Genomic DNA, 17,087 nt, shown 5'->3' with positions numbered 1-17,087 from the left:
ACATATCCATGAGCTCTGTACAACCCCACCCACCACTGATTGGCAGCTTTCTGTGTACACTGTACATTGGAAAAAAAATGCCAATCAGTGGAGAAGGAGGGGTTATACAGAGCTCAGCATTCAGAGAATTGTTGGATCTGCAGCAGATAAAACAGGGATTTTATCAAAATGACAGCAATCAACAAAGAAAATGATACATTGCTGGAATCAGGGTTTCTGTATCAGGCTACTCTCAGGTGGAGTAGCAAAAACCCGGCGACTTATTCTCTTTAAGTAATATCCATCTCTTAGCATCCGCTAGGGGGTGACTCTGGAAACGGCCATGCTGTGCTATGCTTTTTCTAACTCCCATAGAAGTAAACTAAGTTTCGGAAACAGCAGAGCATAGAGACCTACGTAATTCCAATTCAATCCTATAAAAGTTATCGCTTAGCTAAACTCAGCCCACTCAAATGTTTCCAGAGTATTACCCTCCAGTGGGCGTTACAGAGGGACGGATATTCCTGTCTCTGCCATGAATGGCTGAGTTGGGAATAACTCTCTAGTAGAACATTTTTGACCTACAGTGGGTACGGAAAGTATTCAGACCCCTTTAAATTTTTCACTCTTTGTTTCATTGCAGCCATTTGGTAAATTCTAAAAAGTTCATTTTTTTCTCATTAAAGTACACTCTGTACCCCATCTTTACTGAAAAAAAAACAGAAATGTAGAAATTTTTGCAAATGTATTAAAAAAGAAAAACTGAAATATCACATGGTCATAAGTATTCAGACCCTTTGCTCAGACACTCATATTTAAGTCACATGCTGTCCATTTCCTTGTGATCCTACTTAAGATGGTTCTACTCCTTCATTGGAGTCCAGCTGTGTTTAATTAAACTGATAGGACTTGATTTGGAAAGGCACACAGCTGTCTATGTAAGATCTCAGAGCTCACATTGCATGTCAGACCAAATGAGAATCATGAGCTCAAAGGAACTGCCCAAGGAGCTCAGAGACAGAATTATGACAAGGCACAGATCTGGCCAAGGTTGCAAAAGAACTTCTGCATTACTCAAGGATCCTAAGAGCACAGTGGCCTCCATAATCCTTAAATGGAAGAAGCTTGGGACCACCAGAAGTCTTCCTAGACCTGGCTGTCCAGCCAAACTGAACAATTGTGGGAGAAGTAAAGAAGAACCCCAAGATCACTGTGGCTGAGCTCCAGAGATGCAGTAGGGAGATGGGAGAAAGTTCCACAAAGTCAACTATCAGTGCAGCCCTCCACCAGTCGGGCCATTATGACTGAGTAGCCCGACGGAAGCCTCTCCTCGGTGCAAGACATATAAAAGCCCGCATAGAGTTTGCTCAAAAACACATGAAGGACTCCCAGACTATTAGAAATAAAATTATCTGGTCTGATGAGACGAAGATAGAACTTTTTGGTGATAATTCTAAGCGGTATGTGTGGAGAAAACCAGGCACTGCTCATCACCTGCCCAATACAATCCCAACAGTGAAATATGGTGGTGGCAGCATTGTGCTATGGGAGTGTTTTTCAGCTGCAGGGACAGGATGACTGGTTGCAATTGAAGGAAACATGAATGCGGCCAAGTACAGAGATATGCTGGATGAAAACTTCTTCCAGAGTACTCGACCTCAGACTTGGCCGAAGGTTCACCTTCCAACAAGACAATGACCCTAAGCATACAGCTAAAATAACAAAGGAGTGGCTTCAGAACAACTCTGTGACCATTCTTGACTGGCCCACCCAGAGCCCTGACCTAAACCAATTGAGTATCTCTGGAGAGACCTGAAAATGGCTGTCCACCAACGTTCACCATCCAACCTGACGGAACTGGAGAGGATCTGCAAGGAAGAATGGCAGAGGATCCCCAAATCCAGGTGTGAAAACGTGTTGCATCATTCCCAAGAAGGCACATGGCTGTACTAGCTCAAAAGGGTGTGCTTCTACTCAATACTGAGCAAAGGGTCTGAGCACTTATGACCATGTGATATTTCAGTTTTTCTTTTTTAATAAATTTGCAAAAATTTCTACATTTCTGTTTTTTTCAGTCAAGATGGGGTGCAGAGAGTACTTTAATGAGAAAAAAATGAACTTTTTAGAATTTACCAAATGGCTGCAATGAAACAAAGAGTTAAAAATTTAAAGTGGTCTGAATACTTTCCGTACCCACTGTAAAGGCTGTGTACACCTTCACACAGATTTTTCTTCTATAGTTTAGTTGCTTCATAAATCCAAAGTCAAGCAACTTTCAATAAAGTCTTCCTTGAAAATGTTCTACCATTTTGTTGCTACAGAGTGTCTGTAAGTTATTCGGAAGAAAAAGACTCAGGATATATAACCATGCACACCCAATGTTGGAAAAGTGAAAAAAATCTTTATTACATGATTACATTTAGACAACAAAAGAAAAAATTTTTAAAAGCATTTAAAACAGACAAAAACATGTGCAATCTTCATATGGGGGAATTCATGATAATATGCATAAAAATAGCAATAAACCCCACTATGTTATGTGCCACAGGTATATTTTACATCACTTATATAACATTCGATTAATGTAGACCAACTAAGCAACCCTAACATTGGGTGTGCATGGTTATATATCCTGAGTCTTTTTCTTCCGAATAATTTTGTGTCTTTACATCAGGTTACTGTAGCACCCCTTTCTATTTGTGATTATTATTCCCCAGCAGTGCCCACTTTTTCTTTTTGTGTCAGAGTGTCTGTAAGTCTAATCTAGCGAATTGCAGTGCAAAAATGTTACAAATCTATCGGTACTGCTCCTGGTTCTGACTCTTTCACTTCCTTTCTCTGTGGTGACATGAGGGAGGGGATTGTACACAGCTGTCCAAAGAACAGAGAGGGGAGAAAGTTTCTCAAGGAGAAAAAAGGCTATAAAAATCATGTAAAGCACATGAAGTGGAAATAAGTGCAGGATAGAAGCTCTGCACGTGAAGAACAGCAGCACCCTTAACAAACAGAGCTCATGTTCAGCCTATATTACTGGGAGAGACACTCACAGAAGAGAAAAATGTGAGTCCTGCAATCTGAATATGAATGAATGAATTAAGATTGCAGACGGAAACTTACAGCAATTTTATTAACTCAGTACTAGTGATGCTCGCCGAGTATTTGCGGCGTGCTGGGCATCTATGTTAGTGTCGCCGCGGCTGCATGTGTCACATCTTTTAGACAGCTGTGACACATGCAGGGAAACCAAATGTATTTTCTGTTATAAATGTGTAGCATGTGGCTGTGTATGCACAAAGACGGGTTATCAAACTTGGGGTTATTCAGTTTGGAAAAACGAAGGCTTAGAGGCGATCTTATATTACAATGTACAAATATCTGAGGGGGCAGTACAGAGATCTTTCTAATGATCTTTTTATACCTAGGCATACGGTGATGATAAAGGGGCCTACATCTAGAGGAAAATAAGTATCCTAAGGCTTTAGAAAAATATATTACAGATTATGGGTACTAGATTCTGAGATGGGACATTGATTCAGGGAACTAGTCTAATTGCTGTATGTGGAGTCAAGAAGGAATTTTCCCCCTAATATGGGGCATTTAGCATTTGCCTCATGGGGTTTTTGGTTCATCTGGATCAACATGTTGGGTTATAGGTATAAATTGATGGACTTGCATCTTTTTCAACCTTAAAATCATGAAAGGTATCTCTAGTCTTTAAACATTGAATGATGAACATTAACTTTATTAAAAGACAAAAGTGCACTTGTGGAGTGTGGCCCATTATAAATGTTGCCGTGGGGCTTTATGCTTTTACGTTTCACACTGGTCAACACATCTGGGCTGATGTGGTAGGACAAGGCTGCCCCCACTTGTACAAAAAGCAAATATCCTTTCAGCCCACCCATATCTTCTTTGGAAGTGTTATTATGACAACTAAGAAAACATGTATATGAAGTACAACACAGAAATGTATTTCATATTGACTCAACCAGCAGTAAAATGGAAATAAAACAATGTGATTACCGGGAAGCCAGGAGCAGTTTTCATTAGCACCTCTCTGTCCACTCCTGGGTAGGGAGGAGTCAGCTTTGGTTCAGGGAACAGGAAATCTCGATGGTTCTCTTTGTATGTGGCTAAAACATCTTCACCTGTGGAACCAGAAAAAGAGTTTATAAACCATGAGAAAGAAGTGATGCTAACGTGAAGATGGAAGACCATTTCAGAATTATAATGCCAGTACAATGGAAATCAATTCATTTTTACTAGAAGAAACCAAACGTATTTTTTGTTATAAAAGTGTAGCGTGTGGTTGTGTATGCACAAAGACGTCATTATGATAGTGTAGCAACTCACTCAGGAAAATAGGTAACCCACTAAAAACTGCAACTGACCCTGCCGCTTCCTGTACAGACTAGAGATTGTAACATCTCTGGCAGCGTGCTGGCATGGCTTACCATCTCCCACCATGCAAGACTGCCAACTTACCTATCAGTCCAGGCTGTGCACTATACTCCTTTACTTGCTGTGTGCATGTCTCTTGTCTGCTGGCTTAGGGCGGTGGCGCTGGCACTTCCTGATTCTTAAAGTTACAGCGAGAGCAGTCCTAATGCATCCCCAGCCTATTGCTGTGAGTCACTGGATACTTAAACCTCCTCCACCCAGTGGGAGGTGCCTGAGCAACACTTTCATTCAGTGTGTTCTGTGCAACTGAGTTGCCAGGTCCTGTCCTGTATTTTGTCTGTTTCCGCCACCCTGGGGGGCTGAGTACCCAGGCCCGTTACCTGTATCTGTGATTTCTAGTCTGTTTCTGCCACCCTGGGGGCTGAGTACCCAGGCCTGTTACCTGTATCTGTGACTTCTAGTCTATTCCTGCCTCCCTGGGGGCTGAGTACCCAGGCTCGTTCCTGTATCTCGTTCCAGTGTCAGTTCCTGTCTGAAGTGTGTCCTAGCCCGTTACCTGTTTGTCTCTATGTCCGATCCTTCCCTTTTCCTGCTGTGTCTGAACCAGTACCTAACTCCAACTTGTTATCTCTGTACTTCTGTTTGTGAGTTTTGTGTCCACTCGCTACTTCATTGCAAGTACCTTGTGTGTATCTGGTTCTGCTTGTCCCGTTTCCCTGCCTCCATTTCTACCTCCTGTGTTCTAGCTATCTTCCTGTGTTTCCCAGTCTGTTCCATGTGAACAGAGCCCTGTTCTGTCTGCCTGCACCTGCGGCTCTCCTCCGCTTGCCCTCCGCACCTGCAGCTTTTCTCTGCTCTGCCCTGCTTGTCCTCCGCACCTGCGGTTCTGCTCTGCTCTGCTTGTCCTCCGCACCTGCGGTTCCGCTCTGCTCTGCTCCGCTTGCCCTCTGCACCTGCAGCTTTTCTCTGCTCTGCCCTGCTCTGCTTGTCCTCCGCACCTGCGGTTCTGCTCTGCTCTGCTCGTCCTCCGCACCTGAGGTTCTGCTCTGCTCCGCTTGTCCTCCGCACCTGTGGTTCTGCTCTGCTCCGCTTGTCCTCCGCACCTGCGGTACTGCTCTGCTCTGCTTGTCCTACGCACCTGCGGTTCAGCTCTGCTCTACTTGTCCTCCGCACCTGCGGTTCTGCTCTGCTCTGCTTGTCATCCGCACCTGCGGTTCTGCTCTGCTCTGCTTGTCCTCCGCACCTGCGGTTCTGCTCTGCTCTGCTTGTCCTCCGCACCTGCGGCTCTGTTTCTGTACCCCAGTCTGTACTGGTCCCTATCCAGCCTGTTTTCCTACCTGCCAGTACCGACCCGTCTGTATATCAGCCGTACCAGCCTGTACCCGCCTGTCTGCATACCAGCCGTGCCTGCCAGTACCCGCCTGTCTGCATACCAGCCGTGCCTGCCAGTACCCGCCTGTTTGCATACCAGCCGTGCCTGCCAGTACCCACCTGTCTGCATACCAGCCAAACCTGCCCGTTCCTGCATTCCCCCGTGTGGGTCAACAGCTGTGACCGGGGTCTGACCTGGAGTAGCACCTGAGCCACCTCCCATGTTCGTGGTCAGATCTGGCGAGGCCCAGTAGTCACGCCCCTCCAGGCACTCCTCGGTTCGTGGCCCAGTGGGACCACTAACCACGCTCATGCCAGTCAGTCCGGGCGTGAATGTAACAGAGATCCTGATCCCGCAGTCCCTAGTGTATTTACTGCATATACTCGGCAAGGCTATGGTGGTAGATCTCCAAGCCAACAATCTGTACGCTATGTAAGATAAAAGCTCTCATATCAGGAGATCCACAGCAAATAGAAAAAAAGCAAGTCAATTGCAAAGTTACCTCTTTTCATACTGCCTAACTAATTATACCAATTTCATGACACAAGAACACCCCTTTAACCTGGTATCAGTGGCATAACTTGAAGATTATAGGCCCCAATGCAGAATCTCCAACATAGTCCCAACTATCACAGGTCTTTAATAGTATTGGTCTTCTTATATGGGCCAAAGGGACCTTTTGGGTCCTCCTACGCTCCATGGCCTGAGTATGTGAATGCAACCCCTACACCCACTGTACTCTCCTAGCTGGTAGAGATACTTTTTTGGGATCTCTTAGTATTAATTGACACACCTCTTAACATCACAGCACATCTTTTTATAGGTGTTAGTTATCCATGGTTGCCTCTCTCCCTTATGTTTGCCCCTTATATAAGTAATAGAATGATTGATGTACATATTCTATGGCCACATACCTAGTACAGGTATGAGGGGCGTTCATTAAAGATTTCCCCTGACGCACTTCTGTTTATCACAGGACGCTGAAACTTCACATGTGTCTCTATAGGGTACGTGCCAATTTGCAACTCAGAAATGATAACGGTTTTGATTTTACAGGTGCTGAAGTAGTGTGAGGTCTGATAATGGACCCAGTGGAATACAGAGCAGTCATCAAGTATCTTTACTTGAAAGGCCGCACACGAAAGGAGACGTTCGATAAGATGAAAGAGGTTTATGGTGATGATTTCCCATCATATGTTGTAGTCAAGAACTGGCATCGTCAATTGAAATGTGGTTGGACTTCATTGTAAACAGCTCCAATTCCAGGGCGACCCCACTCTGCTATTGATGAACATACCATCCAGCAAGTGGAGGTTGCCATTTTGGAAAATCGCCGAATAACCATTCCCCTCCTAGCCCAAAATGTCAAGATTAGTGTGGGGTCCGTGGAAAAAATCATCCAAGATGATTTTCACATGCATAAGGTATCCGTTCGCTGGGTTCCCCCAGCTGCTCACACCTTTCCAGAAGCAGGAACGAGTCGAATGCTCTCAGCCCCTATTGACGATGTGCCATGGAAACCAGGAGGACTTTTTCAACAGACTGATCACACAGGATGAAAGATGGGTCCATCACTATGACTAAAGTCCAGTCGATGCAATGGGAGCATCATGACTCACCGCCTCCAAAGAAGGCACGTGCCCAACCCTCGGCAGGCAAGGTCATGCTCACAGTATTTTGGGATCAGCACGGAGTAGTATTGATGGATTTCCAAGCAAAGAGTACCATGATCACTGGGGCATACTATGCTTCACTTCTATGGAAATTGTGAGAGGCCATCAAAACCAAGAGACGTGGCATGCTCACCAAAGGTGTCCGTCTTCTGCAAGACAATGCACCAGTTCACAACTCACATGTTGCCCAAATGGAAGCATGCTGCTGTGGCTTTAAAATTCTACCGCATCCCCTTTATTCACCTGACCTCACACCATTGGACTTCCACCTCTTTCCAAAAATGAAGTTATTTTTGAAGGGCAAGCATTTTCGAGATGATGAGACTCTGATTTCGGAAGTCACAACGTGCCTTTTGGAGCAACCTGTCAACTCCTACAAGTAAGGTGTTTACAGTTGCTTAAAGAGATGGGAGAAGTGTGTGTCCCTAAGTGGCACTTATGTAGAGAAGGACTAATAACTGTGCCAAGTTTCATTGCTCTCAGTCCACAGGAAGTGGGTCAGAGGAAATTTTTAATGAACGCCCCTCGTATCTGCTGATAAGTTGTGGTTTTCTTCACACTTACTGTGTGTATAGTTTTTTATTTATCGTATTGAGTTAGTATAATATTTATATGTCTGTTACTAATGGTCATTATTAATACTGTCATTATATTTGCATATGTGTCCTACCTGAAGCACTTATTGGATTGTCTTTTTGCTTAAAGTTGAGCACCATCTGAAGGGATGTTAACCCGGAAGTCACCAGCAATATTCCAACTAATTGAGCTGGTCATAAAATAATCAGTTGCTGAATATGTCCCTTTCTTTGCTCCTACAGAAACCTGTCAGAGTATTTAAAGGTGCCTTTCACTCTAGTGACATTAATAAGCTATCCTTAGGGTAGGTCATCTATATCAGAACGTGGCTGTCTGACACCTGACACCCCCACTGATCTCCAGATGGATCTGTGGCACCCTTGGTACACTGGTATCGGTTGGTACCATCTGGTAACATCTGGGTAACAGCTAATAGGTGGAACTGCCAGGTTTCGGTACCAGACCAATCTGATATTGATGACCGATCCTGATGACCTGAGGATATGTCATTAATATAGAACATCAATGGCATTGCATTGGAGAACCCCTTTAATTAAAAGTACATTTTAAGGTTGGGTCCAGAAGTGGAGGTTATTTTGAGCAACGGTGAAAATCACAGGAAAAATCAGCATTATGTCCAAAAATTCGGACAGACCTTTTCTTTTACTGTATGGATGGTGTTTTAACTGTAGTCTCTGCAGTTGTTGCACAGATTAACCCCTTTACATGAGCCATGTGAGCTTGGCCTATAGCTTCTGATCTGCTTTTCCCTCACTATTTCCCTCACTATTTGTTACAGCCTGTAACTACTAAACCAAATCACTGAGGATGTTAAAAATACAACTTCCTAAGTTTTTAGCATTCCTACAATTCTAAAATATTCAGGAACCATGTACATGTTAACAGAAATGATTTTAATATGTAACTAGCTTCTCAACTAGACAAGGAAAGCGTAGCCAGATACTGAATAGATATCTGAACGAAAACTTGCATTGAATTGAGTAAGACTATTGCGCCACCTTGTGTCTGGATGAAACATGGTCGGTTCTCAGCCCTTTAGAGGGTTGTAAAGAAGCCCTCTTGTGAACTTTTTTCCCCCCTAAATCTGTGTATATGTGTACGTAGTTACGTAGTGTACTGTCGGTGTGTTATAATGTTTGTCCGGTCTTAAGCTGCAGACTTGTGACTAATTGTGCGCAGTGTGCGCTGTGAGGACTCTCTGATGCCGGGAGCGGGTGGTTATGAGACCACAATATGCCATTTGCATACCTCTGGCCACATTTCGACTAGACTGTATCCGGCCTTGCTCAGAACACTTGCACTGAGTGAGGCCACGGCCATCTAGTCGGCTTGAGACTGCATGTACGCAAGTCATATACTTGAGGACATGCGCCCGACGCTCCTGGCGCCGGCATCGGAGAATAGTCACAGCGTACAGTGGGCGCGATGTGAGGAGTCACAAGTCTGTAGTCATTTAGCTTAAGACCAACCCCTTTAATATACTCACCTTCCACCGCCTTCTCCAAGATCCAGCAACGTTTTACTCCTCAGTGACATCACTTCTATTCACACTATCTGGATCGCTCTATGTTTTATGTGTGAGACGCAAGTCTCTTTTGGGCCTCATTCACATGTCCGTGTTGCATGTACGTGTTGTATCCATTTTTTTTCATGGATACAGCACATACCCATTATAATCTATGGTGGTATTCACACGTGCTTTATCGCAGACCGTGTGTCCATGCTAAACACACAGAGACAGCAGTACAGATGAAAAGGGAAAGAACAAGTCTATGGGTCCATGAAAAATACGTACAGCACACGGATGAGATCAGTGTGCTCTTCGCGTTTAACATTGCAAAGTAGAGGAGACACTTTGTCATTTATTTGTTTATCCATCTGTGAAAAACACTGAAGGTAAAAACGGACACACGGATGACACACTGATGGTAAAAACGGACGCACTGATGACACACTGATGGTAAAAACGGACGCACTGATGACACACTGATGATAAAAACGGACACACTGATGACACACTGATGGTAAAAACGGACACACGGATGACACACTGATGGTAAAAACGGACACACGGATGACACACTGATGGTAAAAACGGACACATGGATGACACACTGATGGTAAAAACGGACACATGGATGGCACACTGATGGTAAAAACGGACACATGGATGGCACACTGATGGTAAAAACGGACACACTGATGACACACTGATGGTAAAAATGGACACACTGATGACAATGATGGTAAAAAAGGACACATGGGCGGCACACTGATGGTAAAAATGGACACACTGATGACACACTGATGGTAAAAACGGACACACTGATGACAATGATGGTAAAAACTGACACATGGATGGCACACTGATGGTAAAAACGGACACACTGATGACACACTGATGGTAAAAACGGACACATGGATGGCACACGGATAGTAAAAACTGACACATAGATGGAACACTGATGGTAAAAACGGACACACGGATGACACACTGATGACACACTGATGATAAAAATAGACACATAGATGACACACTGATGGTAAAAACGGGCACATGGATGACACACTGATGGTACAAATGGACACACGGATGACAGACTGATAGTAAAAACGGACACACTGATGGTAAAAACGGACACACGGACCATGCACTGATGACACACAGCCACAGCCATTTCTGTAGCAAAAAAATACAAACCTTTAGAAGTTTTTTTCTCTAGTGCACCTGGAGCACTTGATCAGTAAGGGTCAATTAACACTGCAGAGTTACTGAGAACGAGCCTTCACAGTAATCTTTCAGTGCAAACAGGCTGCTGATCACCCGCTCATTCGTTGGCTGAAATTATCTTATGTGCTGCACAAAAGATCATCATTCTCTGTAGCACTTCATCCTGGGTAAACAAGAGTTGCACTACCGAGAACAATGGCAGCGTATGCCCACTAAACTATCTATTACAGATTGCCCAGTGGGTATTATTAAGTACATATTTACCAATCAATGGACCTTTAATGCCAAAAGTCAAGTGGTGTAAACCCACCATAAGGCTAGGGCTACAAGGCAACTTTGGCCGCACTGCAATATTGCATCTGGTTGTAAGTATGCTCGTTTTGCAGCGTGTCCTGTCACTTGTCACAACTTTAGTCGTGACTCCTACCTATGATCCAATCTGCTGGATGTTTGGTTGCAAGTCGCATGGAATGTTCCCACTGTAGACCACAATACAAGTCACAGAAGACAGTGACCTGCTGCCATGTAGTCCTGGTCTAATCTTGAGCAAACGAACATGAAAAATAATAGCAGGCAGAAAATATGAATTCATACAAATAATTAACACTGCTATAACAGAATACATATGGCTTGTGATCAGTAAATCATACGTTCTGGACCCCTGGCAAGTTCATGAATGTGTAAATGTGTGAATGATTCCCAGATGGCACATGAAGAAGCATTATGTTCTTAATCTGTGTCTCTGGCTTTTATACATATGAAAAAAATTAAAGAAGTGGTCCTTTCAAAATTGCTTTGAAGTAGGTTTGGATAAGCCTCAAGCAATAGATGAACTTGTATTTTATACAAAATGGCTTCCTTTAATCCATATAATCCCTTTGATGAAGCACACTTCCATTAGTCAGTAGACATGTTGTAAAGACACGTAATCTATTGTGAGCGGCTGCAGATTGATCACAGAAAGCAAATTCACATGGAAAAGAGAAGAAACCCCACATTTTATGTACAGATACGGTAGAACGCATCATCATCACCCAGAAAAGAAGCCACAAAATGTACAATGAAAGTTCTGCTTTGGTAAAAAATATTAGAATATAAATGACATAGAGGAGTCACCAACTTGTGGAGGATTCAGCGTGATGAGTCTGTTCCTACATATGCGGCTGCCATTTTGGCAGCTATAGGACCATCCTCTGTAGGATGATCCCTTTAAAAAAGCTCTTAACTTTACACAGAAGTCATTATTATAACAGTAGGTTAATAAAAAGGGGTCTGGGTAATATAGCACAACTCTGCCCACAACTATATATAGATATGCCTCTAAACATTGAATTGAGCAGCAGTAAAGGGGCCCAGGAGGTTATGGGGTCCATTTCCATCTCCAAAGCAGGTGGAATTGTGCATTATGATGAGCTATTGGACTGTAAAGATCTTGCACACTGTCCTTGCACAAGGGCCCTTTTTGGTCTGTGTCCACCAGTCCAGTGCGGCAGTGCACTGCTATACTCCACTATTTTCGACCTGTTTCCGCCAGTGCAGCAGTGCACTGCTATACTCCACTATTTTCGACCTGTTTCCGCCAGTGCGGCAGTGCACTGCTATACTCCACTATTTTCGACCTGTTTCCGCCAGTGCAGCAGTGCACTGCTATACTTCACTATTTTCGACCTGTGTCCGCCAGTGCGGCAGTGCACTGCTATCCTCCACTATTTTCGACCTGTGTCCGCCAGTGCAGCAGTGCACTACTATACTCCACTATTTTCGGTCTGGGTCCGCCAGTGCAGCAGTGCACTACTATACTCCACTATTTTCGACCTGTGTCCGCCGGTGTGGCAGTGCACTACTAAACTCCACTTATTATTGTATTCAAAAGATACCCTCTCCCAGTCAGTGGTGAACCAAGTGATGGGACTTCCAGTAATCAGCAGGTTATCACCTGTCCCATGATAACTTGCAGTCGTGGGACGAACCCTTTAAAGAACCATTCCTCCTTCCAACAAAGTTTTTATCTTCTTAATATATTGCAGTCTTTATATTATACAGCACTGTGTACTTACAATTGCTCATTTTGCCCTTCTACCCACTAATTATTCTCTTTTCCATTAGGTCTATGACATCAAGTGATTAAAAACTGACTAGCTGATAGACTAAATTACTGATTGCTTCAAGGTGGAAACAGAAGGATATTCCCAAAATTTCAGATATTATAGAGAGAATTTCTACAGATAGAGTTTTGGAACTCTTGCTTGCTTTAAGAGAGAACAAATTTATAATGTATACCAAGAGATGGCAGCTTTGGAATAATGTTTTTTCTCCTTCCCCTTAGCTGGATGTATAGATATATGTTGACTAACCTAGAACAGGACAAGACAAGCCAAGTTTTATCATCCTCGACAAACTCAACTATAAAAGGACTTTTTCAGAATCTAAGTTCAATATACTGGTTGGACATATGATCCTTAACGATACATGCTTGATTTTCTGTTTGACATTAAATCGGTTATAGAGTGCAAATTTACCAGTAGGACCTTAGTAGTTAGTTTCCCCATTTCCCTTGTAGTTCCCAGTTCTTCCCCTTCCTAATCCATTTCTCCTTCCTCACGCCACCTTCCTCCCTCCCGTTGTTTAGTATTAATGATATTGTTTTGTATTGCTGTGTATTGTATTATAAAAACTTCAATAAAAATTCAGTTTGAAATAAAAACTGGCTAGCTGAATCCTTTTATGCTCTATGTAGAAAAAGGAAGTCAATTTTCCCTGTATGAGTCATAAGTCACTGCAAAAGTTCCCGGCAGGGAGGACGGGGAGCAGCTGGGTCAGGAGTTAAATAGGGGAATAACAGATGCAGGGAAAAGAGACTTCCTGTTTCTACATAGAGCAGAGAAAAGAGAAGAATTAGCGGAGTAGAAAGACAAAATGAGTACACAGTGCTATATAATATGATAATATGATGAATGCAATATATTAAGAGGATAAAAACTTTGCTGGGAGGAGGAGTGCTTCTTTAATTTCCATTGCCATATGTGAATCTTCACATAATGCATCTAGTCAATTTCTAGGCTAAAATCTTACCTAATGGATTAAGTTGTAACAATTCAAAACCCGCAGTGCGCACTGGAAAAGAAAAAAGAAAACATGCATAAGTTTTAGTAATATATATATATATATATATATATATATGAAACAATTGTTAAATATCACAAATATAAAAAACAACATGTATTTAAGCCTAAGTTGCTTATAAAACATAACTTGCGAATGGTGTTGTCCACCAATGGCAACAATTTTTTTTTTTATATATACATCATTGGTCATGTCTTTGCACTCCATGCGGGCTCCGGCGCTGAGCGCGCATGTTTTCAGGCACATGACAGCTGATCTGATCAGCTGTCATGTGCCCCTAACAGCCGCGGGTGGAATCACGATCCACCTGCTGCTGTTAACATGTTAAATGCCATTGTCAAACTCCGACAGCGGCATTTAACATAAGGCCCGCCCATCGGCGCACCCGTCACATGATCACGGGGTGCCGATAGGTTAGCATGACAACCCAGGGTCTGCAGGAGACCCCTGTGGTTGCCATAGCTGATCTGCTATGAGCGACGCCCAACGGTCGGTGTTCATAGCAGATAAGCATTTTTGTTACACATAGCAGGGCTGAAGCCCTGCTATGTGTAATACAAGCATGCAAATGATCGCAGCTTCTAGTCCATGGAGACTATTGAAGCCAGTGAAAAGTAAAAAAAAAAAATTAAAAATATATAAAAGCTCAAATCACCCCCTTTTCGCCCCATTCAAAATAAAACACTAAAAATAATCAAAAATACACACATTTGGTATCACGGCGTTCAGAAACCCCCAGTCTATCAACATATAAAAAGAATTAATCCGATCGGTAAACTGTGTAAAGAGGAAAAAAATCAAAACGCCAGAATTCAATTTTTTTGGTCGCCGTAACATTGCAATAAAATGCAAAAACCGAGCAATCAAAACATCGTATCTACCCCAAAATGGTATCAATAAAAACATCATCTCGGTGGGCAAAAAACTAGCCTTCACCCAGCCCCAGATCCCGAAAAATGGAGACGCTATACTGGTCTCGGAAAATGGCGCCATTTTTTTTTTTTTTTAACAAACTTTAGATTTTTTTTTACCACTTAAATAAAATAGAAACTATACACGTTTGGTATGTGTGAACTCGTATTGACATGGAGAATCATAATGGCAGGTCAGTTTTAGCATTTAGTAACATGGTAAAAAAAAAAAAGCAATTGTGGAATTGAACTTTTTTTTGCAATTTCACCGCACTTAGATTTTTTTCCCCATTTTCGAGGACATAATATGATAAAACTAATGGTGTAATTCAAAAGTACAACTTGTCCCGCAAAAAAACAAGCCTTCATACGGTTATATTGACCGAAAAATAAATAAGTTATGGCTCGGGGAAGAAGGGAAACAGAAAACAAAAACGCAAAAAAAGGAAAATGGCCCGGGGTGAAGGGGTTAAATACATGTATTTTTGGCTAAAATTATTTTTGCAGTCGGGCTTGATTAAAAATGTTGCACTGTTTTCCTTCTATAATCTCTGTGTTACACTGTCTATTGCTGGCTGCAGAATGAGTGAAATAATTACCATATCTGTCAGTGAGCTCCTTCTGATGGTCTAACTGGAAAGTTTGTAACTCTGTTATCTTTTTCTGGGCTCCTCTCACCTAATTTATGACCACAGACCACATCAAAGATGAATGGGCAAGAAAACTGTACAAAACTGTTAGGCTAAGTGCCCACGTTGTGGAACTGAAGCATATTTTTTACGCTTCTCCCTGGCGGGAAAATCGCATGCGGATTTTACATGCGGTTTTCCCGCCAGGTAGAAGCGTTTGTGAGGCGTCTTTGCAGCGTCTTTGCATGCATTTCCGCATGCGGGTTATCAAGCACTTCTCCAAGTGATTTAAGCATCACTTGGAAAAGTACTTGACAACTTGTTCACACTATATAAATCCATGCAACCGGCATGGATTTATATAGTGTGACCAAGTAATAGTTAAAAAAAAAGAATCAGAATGTAAAAAATAAAAAAATAAAGTTTATACTCACCTACCGATGCATTCTCTGCCCCGTCCGGAGTCTTGAGCGGCTCACGCTGTTGTGTGCAGGACCTGCGGTGAAGTCATTGAGTCATGTGATGGGTCACATGACTCAATGACGTGGCAGGTCCTTCACACAACAGCGCGACGGAGGGAAAACATCAGAAGATAAGTATAAACTTTATTTTATTCTTTTTTTTACAGGTTCTTTGGTACCCAGGTCTGGATGAGAGTCTCCTCTCCTCCAGACTTGGGTACCATCCGCACATTGATTCCGCTGCGCTTCCGCAAAATTAATGAACATGCTGCGGATTTTTGACCGCAGCATATATGCTGCGGAAAAATCGGCAGCATGGGCATTGACATTGCGGAATGCCATTGGGGACCATGGGGTGCGGATATACACGCGTTTTACAAGCGTTTACGCTGCGGAAATTCCGCAGCATATACGCTTGTAATACGCAACGTGGGCACACAGCCTTAGGGTATGTGCACACGATGAAGAAATGAAGCAGAAAATTTCTGCATCATTTCTGCATCTCCCTCACAGAAAAAACGCATGCGGATTGTACATGCGTTTTTCCTGCGGAATACATGCGGATTCACATGTTTTTCCGCATGCGGATTGACAAGCGCTTTCCAAGCGATTTTAGCATCACTTGGAAAGTGCTTGACAACTAGGTCACACTATATAAATCCATGCAAACAGCATGGATTTATATAGTGTGACCCGAGAGAATGGTAAAAATAAAAAATAAATGTACACTTTACCCTCTGATGGCCCGCGCTGTCCTGCTCACTCCGTTCTCCCTGCTGCCGGCAACTTTGAATTGAAAGACCTGCCGACGTCAGCGTCACGTGACCCGTCACATGACTCTGACTTCAGCGCAGGTCCTTCAACTCACTGCAAAGTGCCGGGAACCAAGCAGGAGCGGTGCGCGGGCCGACAGAAGGTAAGTATACATTTATTTTTTATTTTATTCTTGTTTTTACAGATTCTATGGTACCTGGGTGTGGAGGAGAGTCTCATCTTCTCCACACTCGGGTACCATCCGCATATTAGAACGCGCCAATAACGCAAGTACAAATGCAGTCTTGCGGAATTGGCGCGTTCTAATGCAAGTCAATGGCGGCGAAAACGCCGCGTTTACGCAAAATTAATTGACATGCTGCGGATTTTTGAGCGCAGCGTTTACGCTGCGGAAAAATCCGCATCATGGGCACAGCACATGCGGATTTCAATTGGG

At 43.1% G+C, this 17,087-nt stretch overlaps 1 protein-coding gene across 3 annotated transcripts in view; it reads right to left on the bottom strand.

Annotated features, from left to right (window-relative positions):
* The window catches only part of SPATA6L (spermatogenesis associated 6 like), a 93,413-nt gene that overhangs the window by 51,331 nt on the left and 24,995 nt on the right, over nt 1-17,087 (bottom strand). For all 3 annotated transcript variants that reach the window (XM_073669132.1, XM_073669140.1, XM_073669135.1), the window contains exons 5-6: nt 13,826-13,867; nt 4,003-4,127 (exon numbers count right to left, since the gene is read on the bottom strand). In XM_073669132.1, the coding sequence (XP_073525233.1) occupies nt 4,003-4,127; nt 13,826-13,867 (167 nt within the window). The remainder of the gene's footprint in view (nt 1-4,002; nt 4,128-13,825; nt 13,868-17,087) is intronic.

The sequence above is a fragment of the Phyllobates terribilis genome, unplaced genomic scaffold (genome assembly GCF_046119375.1).
Source record: "Phyllobates terribilis strain yellow unplaced genomic scaffold, ASM4611937v1 Scaffold_1__5_contigs__length_1240528914, whole genome shotgun sequence".
Classification (NCBI taxonomy): Eukaryota; Metazoa; Chordata; class Amphibia; order Anura; family Dendrobatidae; genus Phyllobates; species Phyllobates terribilis.
This window is presented reverse-complemented; position numbering and strand designations above follow the sequence as displayed.